This window comes from Exophiala xenobiotica (assembly GCF_000835505.1).
Source record: "Exophiala xenobiotica strain CBS 118157 unplaced genomic scaffold supercont1.2, whole genome shotgun sequence".
Classification (NCBI taxonomy): domain Eukaryota; kingdom Fungi; phylum Ascomycota; class Eurotiomycetes; order Chaetothyriales; family Herpotrichiellaceae; genus Exophiala; species Exophiala xenobiotica.
Window position 1 is genome coordinate 3242328 of NW_013562493.1, and position 26791 is coordinate 3269118.

Genomic DNA, 26791 nt, shown 5'->3' on the forward strand with positions numbered 1-26791 from the left:
TAGGAGCTGTCGGGCACGGCATGACCGGAGGCCTAGAGAGGGGAGAGTCGGACGAGGATATCCATGACAGGCCAGTACCAGAGTGCTACTCCGTAGTTATTGATGGGATCATGTAAGGATAGGCGACCGAAGTGACAAGTCAATTGATGCACCTGGGCTAGTTGCAGCGGGATGATAAAAAAAAAGGAAAGCGCCACAACCAGCCAGGAGAGAAGACTCAGAGACTTGTTACTCAAGAGACCAGAGAAAGAGAGAGAACAGAGGAAGGAAAGAAATGGCGGGGCAGACACTGCATAGCTGCCCTGCATAGCACCCGGCATAGACACCAGACACCTCGACCTCTACTCGTAAGAGTAGCTTTTAGGGCACTGCTGCATTGTTGGGCACAGTTTCCAGCATTTCCTTTGGTTCGGTTCCTCACGGGCTGCTGTCGCAGGAGGTGATCAACATGGTGATGATGGGAGGATGGCTACGAGGAGCAAGCTGCCGATGTTGTTGGTGCATGAGGTGTATGAGGTGTCGTCGGTCTGGTGAGTTCTCTGCAGGGAAGTCCTGGAGAGAAGCAGGTTGATCCAGCACTTCCATGCAGCCACCAAAGCTGGGCGTCATCCGAATGAGCCTCAGAGGCTCAAAATGGAGCACACCATGTTTTAGGATGCTGCACGTTCAATCCACTCGCCTAGAGAGCCGCAAGCCGTGTCCTTGACTCCTTGTCCACATGCATCATTCCACGTACTGTGCGCAATAGACCTATCACATCTACCAAACCCCAGCCTAGTGAACCTCAACGTGTTGGAGCAGCGCCCATCACCTCCAATCCTCGTTTTGGCCAACTCAAAATCAGTGATCTAGGCCGACGCATCCTACGGAAATATCCAAGGCGTTTCTCACCTGTGCTCCAGAACGAATACCCTGTACAGTAGCGCCTTTTCCATGCCGCTCCACGTATGTCCGCTCAGGTTTCAAGTGTCGAAATGGACGCCATCTTGATTGAGCACGATGAAGTCGAAGAGGGTGTCTCAGCCTCACTTCAACGGCGAGCGTCGTGGGAACTTCCAGAAAGGACCTCGGGCCACAGCAGCATCAGCAGGGATCCGCTACGACAGGCCGTTTACCACAGCAGGTCATGTTTAGGCGATACCAGTCGCGCCAGTATATTTCGCCCATCTCGATACATGTCAGACCACCTGCGGCCCAAAGCACTAATGTATCTCGAAGCTCTGGGTTCGCGTGGAAAGGAGCGGAGTACCCTGCTCACCTGCTCTAATCACAGCGGACCTTTCCGATCATCGAGTAATGCCCCAGGCTAACCGTGCTGACCAACTCGATGCCTCAGTCGCGCCTGAAATGACAGTTGCAACCTGCCACCGACAGGTCTTGCTGGCAGGATCATGCCCTCCAACAAGGAGATTCTCTCTCCCTCCGAAGGCTCTACAAAAACAGCGGAAATAGGATGACGTACTGCATGACTTTTCACGTCCGCCATTCACGCCAACAGGTAGGCAATATGACTAGCCAAGTAACGGCTGTTCCGACGCATCTGCTTCAATTGTCCGATCGTCCAGGCCTCGGTAAAGGACGAAGTGTTGGACGATGAAAATGATGTCAAATGCGATGCTGATGTTGGAAAGACCCAGCTTCAAAGAGTTGCCGGTGATGCCGCTCCAGTCACCCTGGAAACTGGCGTCGATAATCAGTTGAAGTAGGGACAACACTCCGCCAGTGATGTCGAACAGGATTTGCGTGATACTCCAGCCTATCGTCGATTGGCGATTGAAATTCACGACCACCTGGGGGATATATTTGACAAAGGTGCAGATGAGCTTCACATAGCCCAGAGTATAGAGCTGCAGGATGGTAAGCGTCGCCGGAACTCTGACAACAGACGGGACATACCACATCAATCCATGCCCAATCTTGCGGATCCTGCTGCCGCCAGCCCGATCGATGGACCACGACAGCCATGACGGCCAGAACAGCAAGCACACTTCCCCACACGATTCCCAGCACAGGTTTCGCAGCCCGTTGTCTGGAAGAGACTTTGAAGCCCCAGAGCTGGGGAAAGAATTGTGAATACGTCAGCACCACCAGGACCACGGCATGCACTCCAAAGGCCACATCGTTGAATTGGACTGTCGGCTCTGGAGATGCCGGATGTCTGGCGGCGTATTGACTGCGTATTGTAGTCGAATATAGGAATCCACAAGAGGAGATGCTGTAACACAAGAACCCAACCACGTTTAGCAATGGGAAGTCGATGGCAAGGCCCAAAGTCGACTTGCGCTTCCAGTTCATCCGGGGTTGCGGGTAGAAGGAAGCGCTCCAGGACAAAGTACTGCGGTGAATGTGAGCATCACAGAAGTGTCCACCGTCTGGCCTCAACATACTAGATCCATCCCAGAAGTCTAGAAATGTATGAGTACTGATGATACCTACCAAGACTCGGGTTTCGCATGCCTACCTTGAAAGGGCTTTGCCAATCGTCACCCATTGGGCGTCGCTGGTCATTGTGACCGTAAGAAGCGGCTCGCCGGCGCTCTCATTACCGCTTTTTGGTAGTGTCTAGCATGGATATTGACCGTCGAAGATAAGCCAAAAGGTTTGTTTGATGTGTGAGACTCATTCCTGGGGTTTTATCATCGTGGTCATAGACGATGTGATAGGCCAACGATAGGATGGTGACAGGCTCAGTGGTTGCCGTTCACAACGGGAGCTTGGCACCTCAAACCAACCGACTGCGAACCAACTGGCCATATGCCCAAATGCCCAAACCTGGTTATGACACTTACAACTCAAGGAGAATTAATTCTTGCTGCCCGTCAATACCATCAGGTGGTTTTCTATTCTGCAGAGGATCGAATCTTACAATCTCAAAATCTCATATCATTCACACTTGCAGACACTGATCTTCTACCCAAGCCTGTCCTTCACCCCACTCAAACCCCCAGTAAACAAACCACTTCCACCGCGACCCGATCGAGCCGTCGCAACACAATCCCATTGTCCTCGAATTGTAACGACCGAAGCCTTGATCCATATCGAAGACGACTGCTGCATATATCCTCCTTTGATGGTCCGTACTTCTTGACGCTCGGAGGTCTACCTCCACCAACGACCCGTCCTACACACGAGCCATGTCGCCCTCACCGCAGCTAGCTCCACCCGGGAGCAGCTCGTATGACTCGGACACAATGCATGTTGGGGATGGAACCTGGGATGCAGGAAGAGACGACTTCTTATTACCCAACCTTGTCGGGTTCAACTTTGCGACGATGAGATACAATGGTAAGCTTGGGAGAGACTGCGTTCGTTCTGAACATGCACTGACCCGGAGAAGGCATGGGAAATAGGTTTTTCACCATGAGCGGCTACCACTCTCTGGTCGAAGCGCATGGCATCATCGCCGCCGTCACATTCCTCGGAGCAGTCCCGCTGGCCATCTTCCTCGTCCGATTCTATGGCCGACAGCCACGAATGGCGTTACGGCTGCACATATGGCTTCAAATACTCACACTTCTGCTGAGCACGGTGGTCATCATCCTGGGCTTCATGGCAGTTGGCCCCAACCGAGGCTTGACAAATCCGCACCATGGCATCGGGGTCGCCATCTATGTCCTGGTTTGGGTGCAGGTCATTGGAGGATACTTGCTCCACAGGAAAGAAAAGGGACGCACACGACATTACATCCCGGTAAGGGCCATGCTGCATCACTGGCTGGGTCGAGCTATCGCTCTGCTGGGCATCACTCAGGTCGCGCTCGGGCTCACTGTGTATGGCTCGCCACTCTACCTTTTTGTGCTGTACACCTTATATGTGTTTGCGCTGCTGGTCTTGTACTTTATCTTGGAGTGGCTAGCAGAGCGAAGAAGAGCGCAGTATGACAATGGCGGTAGCTATTACAGCGACGAAGTGGTGTCCAGGCCAGCTCAGCGCCAACACTCGGGGCTTGGAAAGCTGGCAGTGGCTGGTGCAGCCGGGGCTGGGTTGGCGGCACTGTTCAGACGACGATCTTCCCGGCACCGGGCGCACCCAAGTGATACGGGCACGGAAGACAGCACGACATCTTATTACACTGACGAAAAAGCGTCTGACCACCACCACAAAGGCATTGGGCATCGCCTGTTACAGGTGGCTGCAATAGGGGGAGCTGTTGCAGCCGCGAAGAAGTTATTCGGCCGTGGACAGCGCGATGATGATTCCGAAGCTGGACCTTACAGGCCACCGCGACCGGCGCTCGGTGGTAACCAGTCTGTGACGACAGACTCAATGTCACGAGTCGAAGAAGGGAGACCGCCAATACGACCTACGACACCTGTGGGAGCTAGTCCAGGTTATATTCGACCAACCCATCCTCTTGCCCAGCCTCCCATGACACCGGGGTCAGGGAGACGACATTCTGGTTCTTCTCTCTCCTATACGGACTCTTACGCTTCTGCGTCTCCGTCTCGGCAAGACAGAAGACCACACACCTTCCGAGATGCTCTGGCTGCTGGTGGTGCCGTCTTCGCAGTCCGCCAACTCTTCAAACGAAAACAACGAAAAGACCAGGGAAGGGTGGAACAGGAGAAAATCTCTCGCATGAATGGGACTCATGGCTTCACTGGTGATGGTGTGACACCACCTAGAAGAACTCGCCATCATCGAATGGGCAGCCAATCTGCGTCCGACCTCACCAGTGACTTGGAAAGCCGACCTGGCGCAAGTGGAGCCCTTCCCGTGGCAGGCGTTGGTGCTGCTGCTGCAAGTGCACTTGCGGACAGGAATAGGATCAGACCTGTTGGTACAGATCCAGTTATACACACGCCAGGGCCACCAGGCGTTGGGCCTGCTGATATTCCCCCTTTGCCACCTCCTCACCTAGACTCGTCAGGAAGCGAACTCTATACCACGGCATCAGGTCGGCAGAGACATCGACACCACCTTCGGGATGAAGCCGCAGCTGGTCTCGCCGGTGCCGCTCTTGGGGCTGCAGCCGGGGACCATTCACGGAGACGGCACAGCGGCAGGAACACAGAATCGATGGAATCGCCTCCCGTGAGCTTGAATGTCAAAATGCACGGCGACGGTCGCCACGTTACCTTGAGACGGTTGACGGAGGAAGAGGCTGCAGCGCAACGCGAAGCCCGAAGAAAACAACGTGCATCTTCTGCAGCCAGAAGGCATCGAAATTCCAGTCTCAGTAGCAGCGAAGGTGACGGACTGGTGGCGGGACCGAGCGCTGATCGGCGCTGGAGACGCACTGAAGCCATGGAAGCTGAGCAAGCCGCGCAAAACGAAGCGGCAGCAGCTCCTCGGCCGGTTGCGCCTGTTGTTCCAAGCACAGGTCTCCTGTATCCGACGCCTCCTCCTCCTGGTACCCAAGGGGTTGATCCACGAACCGGACAGCCCTACCATGTTCCGCCGCCTCCGCCAATCCCAGGTTCGACGAGTAATCTGGGCCCAGGAGGAAGTGCCATCACGTCGCCAGGCACTGAAACCAGCGGGGCCACCGAGTACGCCAACAATCGTCGCAGAAGAAGAGCAGAAAGAGCCCAGGCTCGTCTCGCGAGAGAGGGGAAGACGGGAAACACAGTCGATTTTACGTGACCTCTGTGAGCGTGAAGAACCTGGCATGCTGCAATCGAACCTGTCATGATGAATTTATGGACGACGTGTGCTTGATCTGGACCAGGGCGGCCGCACTGGTCTCAAAGTGTTTCTGTGTATTTGCATTGCGTCTGGTTGTTTGGAATTCTGCATTACTTGCTTACGACGAATGAGATGAGAATGGCTGGATGGGCGCAATACTGGACATATGTGCGTCAATTCAGCGGATCAAGCTTGTGTATGAAGGTAATACTATGTAGCTGGCCAAGAATGGACAGTGTCTTGTACAATTTGCTCCCGTGAGATGAAGCTGTCATACGTGAGCTGGCCTTGACTGGTGCTGGGGGTGTACGTGGGCTAGGCAGACGCTCGACCCAACTACTGGGCCGTGATGTTTCACGATATCTTTGAGATGTGCACGCTCCGGAGCATGGTGGTAGTCCTGTGGAGCTGTTCTGAGGCCGCTGAGTCCAGCCGGTGACCCAAGTTGCAAGACACCCGGGGACTGACCGGAGGGCTGGAGGCTGGTTAAGAAGGATTTCGTTGGTGGTAGTTACATCAGTGGCTGGATATGGTTTTCCGGCGTTGCAGAAGCGAGGCAACGCCTGGACCGTTTGCAGGCCTGGGAGCATGATTGAGCCATCATTGGTACCTTAGGCACGCTTAGGTACTCCGTAGTGAGCCTTGCTCCGGGCAGGTGAGGTTGCTAAGCGTGCCAAGCGAACTGGGTGAACCACGCGCCATTCGGCTGGTTGAAGGCTTAAAAGTTAGGCCGGCAGCTGGCTCTGCGCTGCCTTGTTGGCCAGCGCAAGAACCACGCCGTCAGTCATCTCCAAACCCAACCCAGCCTCCCACGACAGCTTCACTTCTTCCTGGAACCTCTTATCTTCCTTGCGACCCTTCTTGCTTCATTTCCTCCAGTTTCCGCCAGGTCTGTCTTTATCATTCTCTTCCTGTACACCTTTTCCCCCTTGGTCGCATTACCCTAGGGGTTCGTGGCAAGCTCGATAGCCTGCTGAAGCAACACCATCCTTCACCAACCAGCGCACTCCTTCTCCGCCGTTCGTTCACTTTCCACATTTCGCCCCCCGTTGCTTCGAACTTTTAGACTTGATGGCATAGTCGTGCCATATTCCATTGAATTCATCTTGCCTCGATACACCTTTCGAATTAAACATAATGGAGCCCACGAGCCCAGAATCTCAGGATATCGACATGAACTTCCAACCGGATTGCGACCAAGTCTACCCCGAACCGCCTCCTCGTCTTGCGGCTCGTATCTACCGTAAATCGAGTGCTCGCCGGAAATCCTCGGCCAATTCCTCCCGCCGAAGTTCACTCTCCTCGATTCACTCCCACTCCTCCAACCGGTCTAGCCATGGCGGTCCTGCCAGCACACACATTGCTCAACATCTACGGCGGGCCTCGATCATCGAAAGTCGAAAGGCCCGACTGGCAGACAGAGCGGCCCATGCGGAACAAGTCAGATTGAGGGCAGCAGCCGCCAAAGCTGCTCGAGGAGTCTCATACAGCGAAGAGAAGGCCTTGGCCGCACAAGCCGCTCGAGAGAAGATGCTGGCTGAAATCACGGCCCGATGTGAAGAAGAAGTCCGACGGGCTAAGAAGATCGCTGAAGAGACAAAAGAGCGGAAGGCTGCCGAGCTGGCCAAGCTCAAGGAGGAGATGGCAGAGAAATTCGCAGAGGCAGCGCGGAGGAAATCCATCTATCAGCAAGGCATGCGGAGACCGAGAACGACTTCTTTGGCCTCTGTCGAGGAAAAGAAGGTGTCTCCTTCGGCCCTGAAACAATCCAGTCGGGGTTACGCCGCGAAAGTCATACAGCGAGCATGGAGATCCTACCGCAGCCACAAGATCACGACCGACTTTGCTGCCCTAGAGCTGGATTTGAACCGCGCCCGGACGCTATCTTTCGAGGATCTAACGAGGCTCCTCTCAACGGACAAGACTACAGCCATGACCACACGGCTGTTGAAACACATTGGAGTGTTAGAAGACGGACAAGAGCATGCGGGAGCCGTCCGTATCTTCTTGAGTGCATACCTGATTTTGTCACACCCAGTGCAGGCCCTCAGCCACGGTGGCAATCAACCCCATGAACAAGAGTTGATGACCAAGGCCAGTGCTTTGGTCGGAGCGTTCGAATCACATATGAAGATCAAGGCGCCTAAGTCACGGCGAGATACGTCGACCACCACCAGAGATGCTCTGTGCTTCGCCTTTAACGACTTTTCGGCCACTTTCCATGCGTGGAAGAGCCAGGACATGGGTGTATTGGTGGACATTATGGTCAACTCCTTTGTCAACCTTGACCTCATCTTGCAGGCGACCAAAGATGATCAGGAAGGGCATGTTGCGCAGGACTACCTGGATGCAGTCAGACAAGAACAGATCAAATTGTTGGCCAGGCTGAAAAGGCTGGCCGGACCAGAGGAAGCTCTGTCAAGGGTGAGAACAGCTGTCAGAAAGGCTCGAAAGCAACGAGTCGCCGAACAGCGTCCAGATCGTATCGACCAAGTCCCACGGGCATCAACGCCTGTCAATGACAGTAGCATGACCGTACACGGAGCTCCCATCACACCTCCTGCTACTCCACAGCCTTATCAACGCGAACGCGACTTGAAAAGTACGACCTTTGCCAATGACCTTGGTCAAATCATGACGGTCCTGCCTTCCAATCGTGAGATCGCTCATGAAATTTTGATCAACGGCAGCTTTGAGGTACAGCAACGCCCATGGACAGATGCACGGAAGGACTTGATGATGTCGCTTCGCTCAAGCATGCGTAGCAGCATGCAAGATGGCAATAGCGAAGCTGCTGCAACCTGGACTCATGCCATGGCAATACTCATTCGTGAGAAGGTGATGAACCTCGTCAGCCGTCGGCATCCGCTCTACGACAGATTTGATGGGATTTTGGATCCAACCTTGATCAGTCAGCAGTGCCGGAATGGCATGTTTTCATACAACGCATTTTTTGAGACCATTTCGAGATTACTTGCACAAATCTGTTCGCCAGGACGTGACGAGCTCGTCCAGGCTTTTGCGAATAACACGACCAGCGACACCATCGACCGGCTGTTTGACGTTATCAACATCATTGATCTGATGACTCTGGATCATATCAATTTTCAATTCCGGCTGGCTGCGCAGGCTGTCCTTGAGCGCGGTCATGAGCACGAAATAGCTTCATTTGAGAAGGATCTTCGAGATGGCGTCCATACGCTCGAGCGGACGAAACATTGGTGGTCAAGCTCTAAAGCCAACGTCTCTGCGAACACAAGTGGCAGTGTGGTGTATGCCAGAGGGTTGACCGATTTGGTTCTGCGCAATACTCACCTTTGCCATCGCGACCTGCCAGAGACCCTACAGCTCGATTACATCCGGTTGCTGAAATGGAGAGCTCGTGCTTTCCATATGATAGCTACATCTTCCGTTCTTCTCACTACGAAGATCCGACTAAGGCGCAACCGAGAGTCACTGTGGGCGAAAGACGCAGAACGGTTGATGTCGTTAGACCTCCTCAGCACCGATGTTTCCCGCGTCGTCTCATTGATCGAGTCATCTCACATGATGCCAGAGACCATCAAGGAGGGTTTGTCCAACTTTGTGGGTCGAGTCCTGCCTCCTGCTATTGCTGCGGCCAAGAACGCAGATACCGCTGAGCGAGATCGCCAAGATGCCGTTCATAGCCAGTCTGACTATCATCCTTCGGAAGACGAGCCGACGATTGCTGGAGACGTTTTCACGGAACAGATCGCCAGCTTCTTGCTAAAATCACTGCGCGAACACGTTTTCGCGAGGCTGTCTGCCACCGGGACTGCGGAGCGAGTTCGAACCACCACAAGTGCTGGGGAAATACTGGCCAGAGCGGGCATGCCAGAGTTTTTGGAAGAGGTCAATCTTCTCGTCGATGCGCTTGACAGGATTCGCTCCGTCGATCTTAAAGCTCATGGCAAATGGTACGATCAGGTCGCTGCCGAAGTTTCATGATTGACGACTGCATTGGATTGTTAGTGATGCAAAATGAGACAGGTTGTGGTTACTACTGGCGCATGTTTGAGCAGTTGGCGTCTGTTGCGGGACGATGTATTGAGGGCCCTGTTCGTGTTCGTGACTGTTCTGCATCCCTGGACTTCGTATGTCTCATGAGATTTGCGCATACTGTGTACACACATACACGACCACCGTGATGACGGGGTTTGATTGACGACGATGATGATATGATGAACTGATACATCCAAGCATGACTTGCAATACTATATACTCCGCACTTTGTACTTTGTACTTTGTGACTCTTGTCGATCTCGTATTTTTCTTTCATGCCCAGAGCTTGTTATCTTTCGCCGTCGAAGACTGTGATTGATTGATATAATGATGCCCGCTACGAAAAGAGCACGGAGCCGTCATGGTCGTCACATCGCCCGGTCGGCTCCTGGAGAAGTCGTTCAATTTCAGTCCAATCCACATACAGTACTCCGTACCCGTTTTTCGGTATAGTACTCCGTATCTCCGTATTGTAGAGGGGTTTGGCAGCCGCTTTCCTTTCCCGCCTGCAATCATACCGATCACGAGCAGCTCAGCCTGCTTCTCGAAGAGTGGCCCACTCTGTTCGCCTGACCCTTCATTCCGCTCATGCTCATGCATGGGTCAAAAAGATCCTCTCACCGCATGGGTTTCCCAGTCACTATGCAGTGCAGTTGCGGTTGCGGTTGCGGCGACATGCAATCCATACCCATCCAATTCAATTCCACATCAATTCAAGTACTTGTCAAACCACTCGACGGCCTGCCTCTTGGCCCCTTCATACCCACTCTCGTTCGTCTCGTCGTACTTGCCGATCGGCGCACGTACACAGAATCCGTGCACACAGCCCTCGTAGAGCTTGAACTCGTACGTACAACCGCTCTCCCCGCCGCTTGTCCCGACCACCTCGCGCAGTGTGGCCTCGACTTTCTCGGCTTCGGCCTTGTTGAACTGCATGTCGTTCTCGGCGACGGCGACCGAGTAGGGCACTTTGAACTTGCGGATCGCGTCGACGACCATCTCGGGCGTCTTGACTATGTACGATGGGTGGCCGTTGAATTGGGCGTCGATTAGTCGTGGACTGGCATCTGCGTGGTTGGAGTCTGCGGTAGTAGTTTCAACGCACAGCTTCGTGGCCGGCCAGGCGCCCCAGCAGAATCCGGCAACGCCCACTTTGCCGCCAGGTGGCAGGTCTGCTTTCACGGCGCGCGCGTACGACAGGATCTTCGGGTAGACTTTGGACGGGTGGGCGAACAACAAGAATGGGATCATGGAGGGGATGAGGGTGAGTGCTGTGGAGACTTTGGATAGGACGCCGGTGACTGTCCAGCTGGCGTTGGGGGTCATGAGGATTTCCATTCTATGCACCGGGTTTTAGTATCGTAACACAAATACTAATACCTAACGTAGTCGCAAGGCACGGAAAGCGGTCCAATAATGGAGGCTTGGGGTAACGAAGGACATGCTGTGGGTTCGGTTGGGGGTGCGACTTACTTGGGCATGAGGGATGGGTCCAAGCCGCCGTCATACTAAGTAGCGGTGTTGGTTAGCGTTGATGAAGGATATCAATGTGAGAGGCAATGGATGGGTGAGGGAGAGGGCCCGTCTTGTCTTGGCTCCGGGGCCTCTTCCTTCCCATCTTTTCTTCAGAGATCGAAGGAGTAGATGATGGAATGTGCGAGGTTTGGATGATGATGGCGTCGGAGAAGGCAATGCTAGACTGGGGAAGGCAGTGCTATGGTGAAGAAATGACAAACTTACAACGACGTCCGGAATGTAGACTTTGCATCCCGTCCCGGCAGCGTACTCGTCGGCCAGGAGTTTGTTGTTGACGAGTTTGAGCGAGAAGCCGTCCGGGAGGTATATGATTGCGGATTTGCTGCGAGCAGGGTCGCTGCCGCCGGCGACATAGGTGCGAATCCCGTGGATGGTTTCGATGGTGCCTTTTGGTTCGGCGTGGTTGTGGGCGGCGCCGCGGAAACAGTCTGGGCAGGACATGATGATTACTACCTAGTACTGATTGATCGATTGATCGATTGAGGAGGGAATTGTTTGTCGCCGGCTAGAGTACTGGTATGTGATGTGGTGATGATGGTCGAAGGAGGCGGGGTTGCGGTCAGTCCTTCGCTGCCTGGCAAGCTGGTAGGTGCCTTCGGGCCGGTCTAAGGGAGGTCAGGCCCGGCTTCTGATAGGCTTCAACTTCCAACTCCTCCTTCTCAGCTCAACCACTTTCGGTATTCCTGCACAAAATCTAGCAATTCATGGTAGATGCTTGGAAGAATTCATGCCGTTGCTCGCTCCGTCGAGGCTGATGATTCTGAGTATTACACGCCCATAATCGAGACGAGACGATGGCTTTAATGACACTGGGAACTCCCTTGGGTGGGAACAATCGGGACTTTGATTTTCACCGGCGGCATGAACATCCCGAGTCCGAGTTCGAGTCCGAAGTCCGAGTTTAAGTCTGATGGGTCTGCCGACGGAAAGCGAGTGAGTAAACCAGCGTCAGGCTATTGGATACAATACTAGTAATGATTCCCTAACTGACTTGCGGTGTTATCAGTCCGCTTGAAAATCTACGGTCATTGTACGGATGACCATAGTGAAATCCTCCCTTGCATTGAGTTGGCACCACGGCCTTATTCTCCACGGCCTCAGGACTTGTTGGCCCAGGGAAACAACGTCTCACATCGAGTCAGTAACGTCGATCCAGTGTTAGCAGTGTACCCTCGCTACTACAGGCAGTGGTATGATTGGAAAGAGTGCCTTGGTAAGCGACAGTGGGTATTGCATTGAGATGCTGCTGATTGGAGTGCCTCCGACAAGAGCAGCTGGTGCTAATGTAGTCCTTTTACCAAGTGAGAATGGTGGCTAGATCATTTGCCTGCAAACTGAAGGCTGCTCAGCCCTTGGGGTACGATAAACACCCTAGACTCTAACTTAGTGTCCTCAGATCGCCCAAGACTTGATCGGCGGACTCATACTCGCCACGCCAGCACCGTTGGACGATTGTGGTGCAAGGGTGGGAAGTTTGGGGGAACTCGTTTTCCACGAACCGGCGATACGCTTCTTTCTCTCGCCGGTCCTGTTCTTCTTGATGGTCCTGTTGAGGTTGGTCGTCCGTCGTCGGCGGCACGAGAAGATCTTCAAAGACCTCCTGGCCGGCCATGATGAAGTGCATGGTGGACCCAAAAGCAAACAGATCGGTCTTGGTGTCCAGGTAGTCCCCATTTCGGGGCATGAAGTACATATAATTCTCTCTGGCCAAGCCGTCCAAGACGACTTTGCCGGTGCTGCGAGCTTCGAGAACCCCTTGGACGTCTGCGATTTTGACGTCAAGAGCCTCGTCGAGCAGAATATTTCCTGGCCGAAGGTCCCCATGGTACACCGATCTACCGTGAAGATGCACGATGCCCTCGGCAATCTGGGCGCAATATCGGAGGCGCCGTGCCACGGAGAGGTCGCTGTGCCGAAGAATGTAGTCGTGCAACGTGCCGTTGACGGCGTACCGAAGTAACAGTCCGCTGTCTGTCAGCCCTGCTGACTCGATGATGCGTCGGTGCTTGCCCGCGTGCTCCAACAACTTGTGCTCGACCTCAATCCTCGGCCTGTCTGCTGGAAAGTACGGGTACTTGAGGACTGTTTGGGGATCGATAAGGCCGACGAAGCAGGACGACCCGTGGCCAATGATATGCGTTACACCGGGCGGGAAACGTAGCTCGACATCTACGATCTCGACGTCGAAACTACCCATGTCGATCGCAAGTTGTGAGTCTTTGAGAAGGATGATGGATGTCCGAGTGTCGTGGTTTTCAGATTCAGTGGTTTACATTCCGAGGATTCGAGTCCAATGCCAAGCGCGAGTGTTTTCAAATAAAGTCGGAACGCTGTGATGGTGGGCTGTCGGTACCGTAAGAGATGTGTGCGACGTGTCAGAGAGATGGAATGATCGAAGGTGCAATGAGTAGGTCGAGGCTGACGGGCTCGGCAGGAGCCAATCGACAACGCACAAATTGAGCTATCTGACGGGTACCGGTGTTACATTTATCCGACGACGCTGTACCATGAGGACTCACATTCTGTCACCTAAACTCTGTCGCCATTGTCTTCATCGTTGAGTAACCCCGGTATTGTCTCCCTCGGGCAAACCTGATCATATATAGAAACCATTGGTGTGGCAAAATACAGCCATGTCCACCCCGTCCAATCCAGTCTACCCTATGGCGCCTCCCGCGACGTTGGTAGCAATCAAAGCTTTTGATTCTTCATACCTCCTCCCAGGAACCCATGTTCCTCTTATCTCTGTCAACCTCTGGTGGTGCAGTGGAAGCAGGAAGTTCGTACGCATGCTCGACGCTTTCATGCGGCATCTCTGCGTGGGTATAAGGGTCAGTCCAAGGTTCTCAAGACGTCTTATCTTTCAGCATTTGGGGCAGATCCCACCTCTTCGTGTAGATTGTCCCATGTTCTTATCGGTGTAGGCTCCACAGTTCTTTTTACAAGGCTTCGGAGTCCTCACAATGATTATGTGACTTGGCTGCGCCGTGCAATTGACATATTTAGTGGTCTGAATAAGGCGTTCACACATGTTGCAATAAGGTAGATAGATGATCACGGCTTATAATATATCTCGCTGACCAGATTGATCTCGTGAGTAGATGCACTCGGTAGGCAGATCGAAGCTTTAGTACCAGGTATGTTGGTTGTTTGATGCAATGATGCAACCGCGAGTAAACGTGGCACCAATGAGAGGCTGTAATGCCATCCGCAAGTACATACATAGGATATCACGCTTGGCCATGGTTTTCCGGCCGCTGCGCATGGTATTGAAGGAAAGCAGACATTGCTGGCAATGGTTTAGAGGCTTCTGCCCAGACCGTGTCGCTTCCGGCAGATGTTAGACAAAGACCGAAATGGTGCTGCAGGGTGGAAGAAGTCAACAGTGTGTGATCGTCTAACTGGACGTTACCATTGCAGATTCCACGGTATTTAAGCTTGTCACTCTACTCTTTAAGCCGGTCATTCTGCCGTTTGACTAGTTGTACAAGCTCTTTTCGTTGCTGTTCTAAATGAGCCACCAACGTGGTCTCCCTATCCCTCGCATCCTTCCGTTGTTGTTCGAAGTCTATCCGCTGGTGCTCCAGCTGCCGTTGCAGGTTTTGAATCATGGTTCGAAACTCGGCATTCAAGCCCCCACCTCGCCGTGGTTTGGGGAAAACCTCATCCTGGGATTCGGCGCACTGCTATCTTCCTGAGAGCTTTGTACGCTAAGGTCATCGATATTTGCCGGCTCCAGCGTCCGTGTAAGTGGATCAGGCAGCTCATCGATCACGGCGGTGAGTCGCTTGAGCAGAGCCGGAGCGAAAATCTGGCAAACGTTAAGAGTAAACTGATAACATAGCCATCTGTGTTGGCCCTTTTCATCCCCGAAATTGAGGACTTTGATCGTATCGCGGAAGTACAACGTGTTCTCACGCTCGACCTCAGGATAGTGAGCATAGATACGGGCATCCTGGTCATCATGCGAAATCGAAAATCCCAGAGCCCTCCGATGCACGTCTGAAGCACGGTCGGCTTTCCGAAAGACGGCCACGATCCCTCGAAGTGCAATGGTCATGCTGTGAGCATTCGGTCGATCCGCCAAGTCGAGGGCTTGCTGGCCACACTTTACCTCGCTAGTCAGAAAGGGGGAAAAGATATCTTCGCGGGCGGTATAGTACGACTTCTCCAAAGAGTCGATGTTACTTGTCGAGGGTTAGATATGCGGCGGATCTTGTGAGGCCGTTCACTAATGTGGCTCTGCGCGGCGTGTCGTTTGTCTAGAAAATGTTAGTGATCCTTTATTCCATGTCGTTCAAGGAAGGCGAATACCGTGTAAATTGGCCAGTACGTAACTCCGCACGTTCGTGGCTTCCATATTGGGCGATGCCATACGTCGTAGAGGAGAGCGAGCGTGCTTATGTCGCCTCGCGCAGTGTCATGTCCGTCACATAGAAAGATATCAAAATACGGATATCGCAGGTAAATAAGCGCAGGTCGAGGGGGCCGCACCGTCATCCAATCGTGTGGGCTAGGGTTCGCTGTCACATGCGACCTACCATGGGCGCTAGTTTATTTACCTCGCCGAGCCAGGTAGGCTCACTAGGCTCAAAGGACAGGCTGCGACATTAACACATATAACGTCTTGATCGTATCCTTTTGTATGCGAGACGCATCTTTATACTCACCATCCTCTTTGAAGAGAATTGAATCCCTATTCTGTCTTTCCGAGCCATTTCTCAATACTGTACAGTACCATTTCAGCAGACACTCCCGGTCTGTTTTTCCAGCTCTTCTACGAGATCCTGCGCCGATCCAAATCCCTTAGTCCAGCATTTCTCAATGATAGAACCTAACCACACCCCACTGGTTGACGGGAGAGTATCCCGCCGAGGCCAGGTCGGCTGATCCCCGACCTGCCTCCAATCATGATAGATGTCAAAGGCACACCGCTGACCGGTTATCATGTCGAACATGACAGCCCCGAACTGTCCGAGATCCGTCCAAATCGAAAAGCCGCTTCCATCACACCCGTCTAGGTCCCAGTCGAGCGGCATCAAAGAGGACTCGGAGAAATCAATGAGCTTGATGCTCATGTTTTCGTCATATACGATATTGTCCAGACGGAAGTCGCCGATGATAACACGTCGAGAATGGATGTGGGCCATGGCGTGCGCCAACTGGGTTAACCAGGATAACAGCGTCGCCCTTGCAGGTCGTGTCTCATCCAGATAATGTCGAAGGTCGCCTTCCATTAACGGCATCTGGATCGAGGGGTCAGTGGATTGAAGATTATAACAGCGAATAATCCCAGAATGGTCGCCTAGTCTCCTGTAGATGGCCTTCTCGTTCTCGAGAGCCTCGATGGCAGTAGCTCGTTCGTCATAGTCGCCTTCCTTAGGAGGAGGAAAGCCTCCGTCATCGAAAGGCACTCCGTCAATCTTGATGATTTTCGATATCAGAGGGATCTTATAGGCGTAACCTCCACGGGAGACGACAATGCCCGTCCCGCCCACTCCGATGATCTGTTCTCTCACAACCGTGCCATCTAGATAAACGTAGTTTGCGTCCATAGGTGGTGGCTGCTACGGTAGAGGCCGTGTAGGCGGGTAGGCGAGGTCGGTTCAAGACTCGCTGATACTGCATGCTCAGTTCGACTTGCGACACAGTGAGGAGGGTGCTACCTTGAATGAGTTCTGCCTGGTTGTGTCTAGTGCAGCAAACCGACGGAGGACAGGAGATGGATTCTGTAGAGTAGGTGGCAGGAGTTTCGCTCATCGATGCCGGGTACAGAGTGAGAGTTGGGACACCATCTATGCATGAAGGGCCGACCTTGACAATGTCACGAAGACAGGAAAATGATCGGCAATGTAGAGGTAGTAGGTGGTAAGTAGGTAAAAGCGTTAGGCTGCCAAGCTATTCTAAATGTGGAAGGTGCAGCGATGGCACCAACAGCGACAGTGATAGTGATAGTGACACGAGTGAGTGGTCGTGGGGAGTGTGGTGTGTGTGGTCCATTGGGTTCGATCCTTCCCCTTTTGACAACTAGTCTCGCCTCGACGCCAGGCCGGTCCTGTTCACAATACTACCACCTATGTATGCCCGACGCAGGGCATGGGTTTCTTGCCAGTTGCTTCGAGACATCCACCAGTGTCAGGTTGAACAGTACGGCATGGGGGCGAGACAGAGCAAGGTCATTGGCGCACAGTACCCTATGTTGCCAGCAAGCCTACCTGCCGGCCAACCCAGGGCTAGGACATATTAAATGAAGTTGGTATCCCCTTTGTGCTGTCTCCTTGCTCCAAACAAACACGCCCAGGAATCTAAATTCATCTACTCCCGCCAGAGAGGGCTTGCCAATTCATACACCTTCGTTTCCCAACATGCCGAATCCAAAAGGCTGTGGCTGCAAAATCGAACATCCTGCTGTTCGACGCTGCCCCAACTGCACTAAATCACCAAATTCTCACGTCGTCTGCCTGCCAACCCACATTCCGAGGGCAAGGACACACCATTGTAGTCGACAAGACGTACAAACGCATACCTTCGAGCATGTTTATCCTGCCTCATCCACTCGACGTCGCGATAACTGCTGGAATCATCGGCTCCCAGGTCTCTACTACCAAAATGGGCAAATCCATGGCCCAGTGCACATGAGGACAGGCTTCTGATGGATCAGGTTCCCCAGTCGTCTGACAAGTCGTTCTGGCACGTGTCTTTACCGCACGAATGCGGGTTTTGTTGTCACAATGGAAGAAGGATATAAGAGGAAATGCGGGGGCGGACATTCATTGCTTGATGGGGAAATGCTTGCCATCCTTCGCTCCTTTACATGATTGGCAGCATGCGATTGCAGGACATCATCTACTTGGACATTTCGATGCTGTATCTCACTCATCTTTCTTGCATCGACAGTCGTCAAGGCTGGTATGAGGGTGCCACAACTATGTGAACTGTAGGGTATTATATGCAAGAACTTTACAAGATTTGAGATGGCATTAAAGCGCACGTCAAGCTGCGTTTTCAATGAAGGTGTCACCGCGAATGCATATGACTATAGTGACTAGGCAAAAAAAAATAGTCGATACTCAGTTTGTGAGTCTCGCCCGTCGAGTCACGAATACCCAGTGGTGTTGCAGCCTTGAAGGAGGACAAGTCATCTACATTTCACATCAGACGAACGGAAGCACCTTGAAGCCTGCCTTGCTCCATGCAATCCGATACTCTTCCTCATTCATCCACCCTTCTTCCCTGGTGAGTCTTTCCAACAACGAACCAAGTGATGGATTCGCAACCTGCGAAAGACCTGTTCCGCTGATGCTCGGCACTAGTACCCCGGAAATGTCTGCAACGGCCTGTCGGAGCTGTTTGAAAGATTTGGGCTGCTTTTGAGACCAACAGGCTTCGATGACTGCTTGATACTTTTTCGCCGCGGCTGGGAAAGGCAATCTGCACTGCTGGAGATCTTGCCGGGTCCGATTGAGGTCAGCAAAACTCTGAGCCTCGGCGAAAGGGTCGATTCCAGAGGCTAGAAAGAAGATGCAGGTTGCGAGGTCGAACTGGTCCTCGAGAATCTGATGTCCAAAATCTTGGTCCTTGACATGGACAGCCGAGCCAAAGTCGAAGATTTTGAGTCTGTTTTCATGATCGATACCCATGTTGAAGATCGTTATGTCCCCGTGAAGGTAATCGAGATCTTCCAAGAAGGATACCACGTCGAGAAGCTCGAGAATCCAGATCCCACGAAGATGCTCCGTCGAGTCGTTCCAAGCGTCTTCAAGGGGCCTGACTCTTTCGAGGATGAGACAGTCTGGCTTGCTGCACTGAAAGCTGGCCACGACATTTGGATGCGGATGTTTCGTCAGAAGATCGTAGATCCGGGACTCTTGCTTGAAATAGTTGAAAGCTTTGAGTGACAGCATGAGATGACCGGTCTTTTCGTCGTCTGTACAGCCATCACCCACAGGAAACTGAAATGGCACCTTGATGACGGAATTGCCATCAAGTTCATACACTGTTCCCTGTGAACTTAGACATTCCAAAAGAGATAGGTTGTAAGGATTGATCCAAGTATTGTCGGCCATTACGAAGAGGACATGACCGCCAGGAACCTGAACAGTGCTGTCGCAAAGCCAAAAACCCATACAAGACGGTCAATGGTGCAAGTGTCAAGCAAACCGAGTTGCAGGTGGTCGGCTGACTGGGTTCTGGTATACCATAACTCTGAGCATATGGAGCACCAGTCGTGTGCAACGCTTATTCTTGTATGATCGGGAGACGTCAAAACTCGTCCCGGTCAACTGTTGCATACGAGTTCTTTCACTCCGATTATTGACGCAAGTGGCTGGCCGTACCGTAGGCGCGTCTGACCCTTGCAGCATCGGATGCTCAAATGGGGAGTTCTTGGGTGATAGGTGGGTGGAACGCATTGATTGGTGCGGCTTCGCGATACGCTGGCTGACAACCCTTGCGGAGCTATGCAAGCCTAGCATAGCCTCACCTCATACAGTAGGCGTTCATGAGATACCGAGTTAGTGGTATCGTTGGAACATTTTTCAGCCCTATCAGAAGGATAGGTGGTGGACAGGGATGACGGAGTGGCTGACACCGGCAGGTTGTCGCAGCTCACAACATGCAGACTTGCCTGGTCAGCTGAAAACCTTTTGGGTAAGTTGTGTGCGCTGATGTGATTTGCTGTCGACAAGTCAAAAGGTCTGGCACCCTGATCAAGTCTTGGAGGGTCGAAGGCGTCAGGTCTTGACACAACATACGCGGTTGACATATCCGATGTTCTGACAGCCGAAGCAAGGGAAAATCTGTATTTGTATTCCTCTAAGTGGTCTGCTCAGGGTTAGGGCCACTGCCCTTGACTATTGAGCTTCAAGACATCAACGTTGTAGGACAAAGCGCTAGTTCTGTCAAACACACGCCGTCCAAATACGTCGGGTTTACGCCGGTTAGTGCGCCAGCGACATCACGGCAGCCGACACGAGCATAGTCGCATACTTCTGAGAACCACTGCAGCCGCTCAAAGAGAGCCGCTCAGAGAGACTGACCGATAATAGCCGCCTCATCAAGCTCGCATCTCACGCGGAAACGGGGAACGATTCGCCGTGGTTTGGTTTGGCGCATGGCAAAGTGTAAGCTTCTGAACAGTGCTGCAAACGGACTGATGTGGTAGACGTGTACATTGTATGCTTGCAGGCTGAGATCGTAAGTTCTCTGACATCCTCTAGGCATCGACCGACCATCATTTCATCAGAAGTAATCTCAGTATCAAGATTTCTCAGAGAAGTCCGGCACAACATGGGCCATCAAGTTGCCGGCTCTCTGGTTCCGTCAGAACGAGAACAAATCGTTAGTGAATCAAAATCAAGGACTATTTGACAGTTATCTGGTCCTGTAAACACCTCACCTGCTCCAAATCCATCGGGTTCGGCTTCTGGCATCACAATATCTGGGATATGGCAGATGAAAGAATAGCTCTGCGAATTTGCAATGAGCGGTGTTCACAGTATCACAAGGTGCCATTAGGATGCTCCAAAGGCATCCCCGGCTTCCCCTTGCTTTCGTCCGCAATCACAAGACCACCAGGACCCACGAAAACGTCCAGGCGGCTGTCTTCTTCAACAAAGATAAGTTTTAGCTTGGAGCATCCACAGTCACCTGGATCGATATGGCGAGCTGCTGAGATTCATTACAACGAAGCGGATGCTAGGGACAAATGGTGCTCCAGGAGTTCTTTCACTGACTGACAACTGTACCTGTATATTCTTCTCAAAAGGCACCAACGTATTTCTGACGGATCTGCTCCATGGAAAATCTCCAGTGGCTGAGGGTCCAGGAATCGACCATTTCACTTACTCCAGAAGGAGTTCTGAGGATTCACCTGACAATCGGTAGTATATTTCCAGTAAGCTGGAAACCATCCACAGGCTCCCAGTCAACGATGCGGACAGTCTTGTCTCCTCGGACGAGTCCATTGAGGCTGATGAGATCTCCATGCGTAAAGACCAAGGGCCAATGTCCGCCGCGACGTTCAATAAGCCCATTGATCTCCGGGTTGTTCCTTGGAATGAATTTGAAGGCGGACGGTAGATGTTTGTGGAAATCGGCGACATTACTAAATGGCCCAGATCGAGACGTGGGATTCGGTAGGCGGCCATCGACAAGTTGTCTACCATCGACATTTGCAACTCCCTGGCCTTGTGGAGGTGGAATCTTCCGCATTTCTCGAACCATCTCTTGCAGCTGCGAAAGCAGTTTTGCTTGCGACTCAGAACTGCGGTATACCCATCCCTTACCGACGTACTCACCCTTTTCCTTCCATCACGATATGTGTTTGGCTATGATGGTTGAATGCGCACAGGATCTTGGGTACTGGGATCGACCTGTGTTCGGAAATGAAGCGCATAGCAGATGGACAGGATAGATCAAGAAGCTGACCGTACTTGATGCAGTTGTGCTTGGAGAGTAGGAGTACTCGACCACTGAAAAGCCGGTGGCTCCTGAAAAGTCTATCAGCAAGAATGACAAGCAATCGACTTAGTAATCCATCGTTCACAGGTGGTGATCGCATCGTTGTGGAGGAAAGTTCAATGTTGTTGTCGCCAGAGCGTCTGGACAGGAACGAGGTTGTTTTACGCCCGGTGGCGGCCGACATTTGTCGTTTAATACTCAGTACATTCCCTGAGTGATCGCGCTTCGCGAACTGTTTCAAGACTTTGGAGTCGCCCAGCATCTCAAGGTGTCGGAGTGGTGGTGATTGTGATGGTGGTAGATGGTTCATTCACTTGGATTTCATCAGTACGGTCGATCAGGAGACTATGCACGAAGAACGTAGAGGTCCGCCGTATATTTACCTCGGTACCTTAACGACATGACGCCGATTTGTTTGTCTCCTATTCTGATCTTCGCCGATGAAAGGCGAATTTGGACACCCACAAGCCACGTAAATGATGACAAAGGAGGGCTCTATGAGAGGCATCCTCTTCTGTCGAGCGTTGGCTATGGCGCGGGCTCCATGGCTCGGAGACGGCAGCACACCATGACAGAAAAAGCACACCTTCTGGTATCTCACTCCACCCTTCATCTTTGCTGATCGCCAACGGCTGCATGCCGCAACAGATGAGCTGTCGCATGCCAATGCCTTAATTTCTGGTCCCTCGTTGATATGAGGCAGCTTGGAAACCCTGTGCAAATGAGTGCTAACGCGACAGGGCTCTTGCCTGTCACAAGTTGTAATGGAGGAGATACTGGCAACTACAGGCCGGTCCCACTGGGCATGACAGACTCGAAGCTCTGACTTGGCGACATCATGACGCTGAGACGGAGATCAGAAGGCAGCAGGCCAGCCAGGCGGACGCGCACTGCGAAGCATCCGCTGCACTTCCTGATTTTGGTGAGCAAGTGACTGCTAGGCTTAGCAAGCATGTCCCACGCAGTCTTGGTTCTGCAAACTGAATGGAAGATCCGATTTACGAGACAGGCATCATATTATGTTAGTGTCAGTACGATAATGAATTATCAAGCCTCATCGACTGACCAGTAGCCAGTGTGTCACCTCTGTTTAGATCTGGTAGACTGGACAAGTCAAAAAGGGTATCTCGTGTATCGTGAACGGAAGTGTTTACGGAACCTGCACAGCCATGCATTCAGGATGACTTTCTTCAGAGAGAGAGGGGGAGCTTCTGATGCTCCGGCGGTCTGTTGCTCTGACAGATCTTGCCCACTGTGACCCCAGCCACGCGGTCCCTAAGGCTGGTGACGTTGGACATTGCAATACCCGCTCTGACTGGTGGGAAAAGATGACGTTGAGAAGGCGTCCTAGCAAGAAGAAACGTGTAGCTGAACCTGGAAATCGGACCATCCCACGGCATGCTGCGCTCAGGCTGCTCAATGACGCGGCAAGGCTCAAGCAAAAACGCTCAGTCGTAGGCTCAAGGAAAATGGTGGATTGTTTCAGCTCTGGCAAAGAAACGGAAATGGACTTGTTTTTCTTTTTGAGTCGTACACATATCACTATAAACACCGAACACCATTCCATGCTCTTCTCACCCTCACCCTCACAACGCCGTTCCAGGTTTCAAGTTGGGGCTCCTACCCCTTGACACGAGAGACGGTCCTCCGTGCCGCGTCGTTGGCGGCCGCTCATGCCTGCCATGCCTGGTGTCCTTGTACGGGGGTCTGGGGAGGCGATGGTGGCAGTTGCATGGGAACATCATCCATACTGACGTCGTCATCTTCCTCATGGTTGCCTAGCCACCATGGCTCCTGCATCGACATCGTGTTGTTGTACACAGGGAGACCATGCGTGCTGGGATCATAATACGTCAGGTTGTACTCAGAGACACCCTGCGTGCTGGGCTCGTGCGGGATGAACTCAAGAGGAGTTTCTGGTGTTCCTGGAGTTTCTGAACAATGGCAAAATCCGCAGAGTGTGGGTGACTGACATCGAGGTACTGGAGAACCACTCTGCAAACAATCGCAAAGTCCTGCAGGATACGCTGTATACATTGAATCGGTGGGATGATATTCTGCGCCGCCCACAGATCCCATCTGGTCGTTGGCGTCGGGTGAACTTGTTACACTTGGTTCGTATGGGTATGGGTATGGGTATGGCGGTGGCATTGGTCGTGGTACATGCCCATCATAGTTGGTTTCGAGCCATGCCGCTGGGACGCAAAAATTGGAATACATGCCGAGAGAGTCAAACCTGGCCTTGGCGAGCATTTCTCCAGGGACTGGGTCCCAGCTATATTTACTGGCAAACGTGCCATCTTCGTTCGGCGAAAGGCCTGCCGCTAATGAGAGCCTCACCAGGGACCGGTTGAACTTGCAGAAGGCCCACGCAGCCATCATATCTGCGGGTGAATCCGATGGGAGAGTTCTGAAGATTGCTATGACTTTACCAAGACGGGCAGCGTCCGCGCCGGTGTCAGCCACTTGACGCGGGCACATGGCTAGAGCGATTGCAGCGCAGTAGAGGCTATGGCATCGTGACCACAAATTTGTCGCGTCGCTTCCATAACGGCAGCACATGTATTCGAAATGGTCGATGACTTTCCTGACGGTCTGCAGAAATTTGGCCAGCGGATGCTCCAACGTCGGTTGTTGCGGTAGATCTTGTCGTTCACCTCCCAAGGCTGCAGTCTCGTTGTCGCTGGCACTGGTACTCGAGGAGGGTTCCATGACCAATCGAGCTATTCGGTAATGGAGAATGGCCTCAAAGACCTGAACCTCAAGCTCGTGATCAGCAGCAACGATCCCCACATGTATGTCTGTGAAGTGCTGTGCACAGTGATGAGGGAGCTGGAGCTTGATTTCTTGCAGTCGAGTCAAGAACACTTCCAGCATTCGTTTCCGTGTCTCTGAAGATGCTTCGTCTGGGCCGGTCCTGTCAGGATTGAAATGCCCCAAGGCCTCCAGCACCAGAGACGAATAATCGAAGAGACTCCGGAAGATGGACTTTTGCTGTGAACCGACGTTTGCCATTGAAGGTCTCGGGACGTCTATTTCTGACGACGTGATAGGTTTGCGGCCCAGGAGCAAGCTCAGCTGAGCATCGAGGAGAACGAGGAGCCACCAGTAGCGGCGACCAAGTTCAATGTTATGGGGTTCTCTCCTTTGTCCTTCACTTATCACTATAACTCCATTAGCTCCAAAGCGATACTTCGTCGAGGCCTTGGGCGTGAAGACTTACAGCCAGCGAGCGTGACTTCGCGAAACAGCGTAGGTAGCACGAGCCACGCTTGAAGGATGGAGCCTGTCTCCAGGAGTTGTCTGACGCCTAGATATCTCATATTCAGGTGCCGAAGGACGGAGAGGTTGCTGCCGGGCCCTGGACAGAGAAAAGACCGGGGCCCCATGGTCTGGTCCAATACTTCGGGGCTGGTGACATCAACATCTGATTTGATGTTCTCTGGATGCTCTACGGAGGCATGGAGGAAGTAGGAGGTCGGAAATATCTCGGACACATACCCTGCGTCGCCGTCGTTGGGCAGGATCGTTTTGAGCTATGGCAATGGTCAGTGAAAGCATCGCAGCGTTGGTCAGCTTCTGAGAATACCTCGTCCACGCAGAGCGCGAGGCAAAACTCGCCATCGAGGCCGGTTTGTGGTCTTGGAGGGTCTGAGGTGAAATCGACATCAGGATTTTCGTCCTCTGACATTGACTCTTCGGCCTTGATACTGATATCAGGTGTTTCGTGCTGAGACATCGACTCTTCGGCCTCGGTTTGGTCTTCTTGGTCGGGAGGAATTGATTGTGTCTGCAACGTCCTCGTCAGTCAAGCGCCCAGGGTACTGATTGAATCACACACTTTTGCATCCGCTCCTTCTTTGGAGCGGTCTTTCCGATAGACACACTTAGGTTGTTTGCGTTTGCGTAGACAGGTTGCACACGGATCCCCACCAAGGCACTGTGTGCATCGTCAGTCATCACTCTTAGGGACGATATGATTGTGGTCCCGATACCTTTTCCTTGCTCTTGCGGCAGGGCTCGCAAGATAGGGGTCGTCTCTGGGTTCGTCTCGGGGTTGGTGTCTTCATAACCCTGGCACCAGAAACACCTCGTGATGCCATTGTTCCGTGCCGGTTTCTTTAGGCCGTGATACGCAGAGGCTTCCGGACCCGAACGTACGGACAACCAACACAATCACCAGTTTTGGAGGTACAGTCGAACAGAGATATACAGGGAGATACAGTTCACAGAGAGAGGGGGAGAAGATGAGATATTTAGAAATGTGCGAGTGGCAACGCAGGCAATAAGGCAATAAGGCTGTCAGCAGCAAGCTGCGAGAGACCATTACTTGATCAACCTCTACTCCGTACCACTAAATCCTTTCTTGTGCATTGTGTTTGAGGGGTTGACCAGGGTACATGCATGCGAGCTGAAAGGAGTTGCCGATCGGGAGTAGATAGCAGGTAGAATCATCGATTCCAGCGGCATCCTGGACTCCATGGACTCCATGAATACGAATATTGGAAAATGGTGGGAGAGTATGGAGATCGGTGCACCTGTTGGTAGTTTGGGCCATGCAAGGGGCTCGAGATGCGCTACGTGCCGACAAACGATCGAGACCATCATAGGCTCAGATTCTTTGCCCTGTCGGAGGTGTGTCTTGAAGGCTGAGGCACTCGGGGGATCGCCAATCGCCCCTGCTGTTTGAGCCATACCCAAAATGTTGGCCTCGATGATAATGCATACCAGCCACTTACAAGTACTTAAGGCTTTCTCCGTCACTTTGATACAGTGGGTCCAATTATTGATTATTGCATTGGCTTGCAGTAACTAAGCACCAGGACTATGTTAGTTAGAGACAGGCCCCCAACGCTAACTGTGCCATTAGCCATCAACCCACCATCGCTACCCCGGGATTCCGTAGGCGGGTGACCTAACTAATGCAAGCAAGCCTCACCTGTTGCTTGACCCAATGATTTTGGGATGATGGAGGAGCACAGTGTTTTCGCGGCTCGGGCTAGGGACGTGCCTGGCCGCTTGGCCTCATACTCGTAGTACTACAAGTACTAGTATAGTAAGATCGCACAGTGGGCACTGGGCACGCGACACTCTCCGTGTGTCTCCCTAGTATGAGAACTGTGCGGCACACCATAGTAAGAAC

General features: G+C 52.6%; 9 protein-coding genes across 10 annotated transcripts; 2 read left to right on the top strand and 7 right to left on the bottom strand.

Annotated features, from left to right (window-relative positions):
* Positions 1-653: 653 nt before the first annotated feature.
* Positions 654-3293, bottom strand: PV05_03394. Of its 2 annotated transcripts, XM_013464031.1 has the most exons (5): positions 2867-3293; positions 2462-2812; positions 2388-2405; positions 1897-2335; positions 654-1847 (listed from the first exon to the last, which is right to left on the bottom strand). In XM_013464031.1, the coding sequence occupies exons 2-5, from the start codon at positions 2506-2508 to the stop codon at positions 1512-1514; spliced, it is 840 nt and encodes a 279-aa protein (XP_013319485.1). In that variant the 5' UTR covers positions 2509-2812; positions 2867-3293; the 3' UTR covers positions 654-1511. The 2 variants fall into 2 exon arrangements, with proteins under 2 accessions (XP_013319485.1, XP_013319484.1); XM_013464030.1 differs by having other exon boundaries at positions 1897-2405.
* PV05_03395 (uncharacterized protein) lies at positions 2792-5910 on the top strand. Its single transcript, XM_013464032.1, has 2 exons — positions 2792-3285; positions 3338-5910. Exons 1-2 carry the CDS (start codon positions 3135-3137, stop codon positions 5584-5586), a joined length of 2400 nt encoding a protein of 799 aa, XP_013319486.1. The 5' UTR covers positions 2792-3134; the 3' UTR covers positions 5587-5910.
* A 491-nt stretch (positions 5911-6401) lies between these two features.
* On the top strand, positions 6402-9884 carry PV05_03396 (uncharacterized protein). The gene has a single exon (XM_013464033.1). The coding sequence runs from the start codon at positions 6766-6768 to the stop codon at positions 9595-9597; it is 2832 nt and encodes a 943-aa protein (XP_013319487.1). The 5' UTR covers positions 6402-6765; the 3' UTR covers positions 9598-9884.
* PV05_03397 (uncharacterized protein) lies at positions 9810-11981 on the bottom strand. The gene is made up of 3 exons (XM_013464034.1): positions 11392-11981; positions 11125-11159; positions 9810-10990 (listed from the first exon to the last, which is right to left on the bottom strand). The coding sequence occupies exons 1-3, from the start codon at positions 11626-11628 to the stop codon at positions 10360-10362; spliced, it is 903 nt and encodes a 300-aa protein (XP_013319488.1). The 5' UTR covers positions 11629-11981; the 3' UTR covers positions 9810-10359.
* A 140-nt stretch (positions 11982-12121) lies between these two features.
* PV05_03398 (uncharacterized protein) lies at positions 12122-13553 on the bottom strand. Its single transcript, XM_013464035.1, has one exon. It carries the CDS (start codon positions 13382-13384, stop codon positions 12566-12568), a length of 819 nt encoding a protein of 272 aa, XP_013319489.1. The 5' UTR covers positions 13385-13553; the 3' UTR covers positions 12122-12565.
* Positions 13554-14815: 1262 nt separating this feature from the next.
* Positions 14816-15247, bottom strand: PV05_03399 (uncharacterized protein; the record flags this gene model as incomplete). The annotated part of the gene is made up of 1 exon (XM_013464036.1): positions 14816-15247. One exon carries the CDS (start codon positions 15245-15247, stop codon positions 14816-14818), a length of 432 nt encoding a protein of 143 aa, XP_013319490.1.
* Positions 15248-15929: 682 nt separating this feature from the next.
* PV05_03400 (uncharacterized protein) lies at positions 15930-16742 on the bottom strand (the record flags this gene model as incomplete). Its single annotated transcript, XM_013464037.1, has 1 exon — positions 15930-16742. The coding sequence occupies one exon, from the start codon at positions 16740-16742 to the stop codon at positions 15930-15932; it is 813 nt and encodes a 270-aa protein (XP_013319491.1).
* A 1599-nt stretch (positions 16743-18341) lies between these two features.
* On the bottom strand, positions 18342-19400 carry PV05_03401 (uncharacterized protein; the record flags this gene model as incomplete). The annotated part of the gene is made up of 2 exons (XM_013464038.1): positions 18342-19290; positions 19348-19400. The coding sequence occupies 2 exons, from the start codon at positions 19398-19400 to the stop codon at positions 18342-18344; spliced, it is 1002 nt and encodes a 333-aa protein (XP_013319492.1).
* A 3919-nt stretch (positions 19401-23319) lies between these two features.
* PV05_03402 (uncharacterized protein) lies at positions 23320-25608 on the bottom strand (the record flags this gene model as incomplete). Its single annotated transcript, XM_013464039.1, has 4 exons — positions 23320-24812; positions 24872-25184; positions 25238-25438; positions 25486-25608. The coding sequence occupies 4 exons, from the start codon at positions 25606-25608 to the stop codon at positions 23320-23322; spliced, it is 2130 nt and encodes a 709-aa protein (XP_013319493.1).
* Between the last annotated feature and the right edge of the window lie 1183 nt (positions 25609-26791).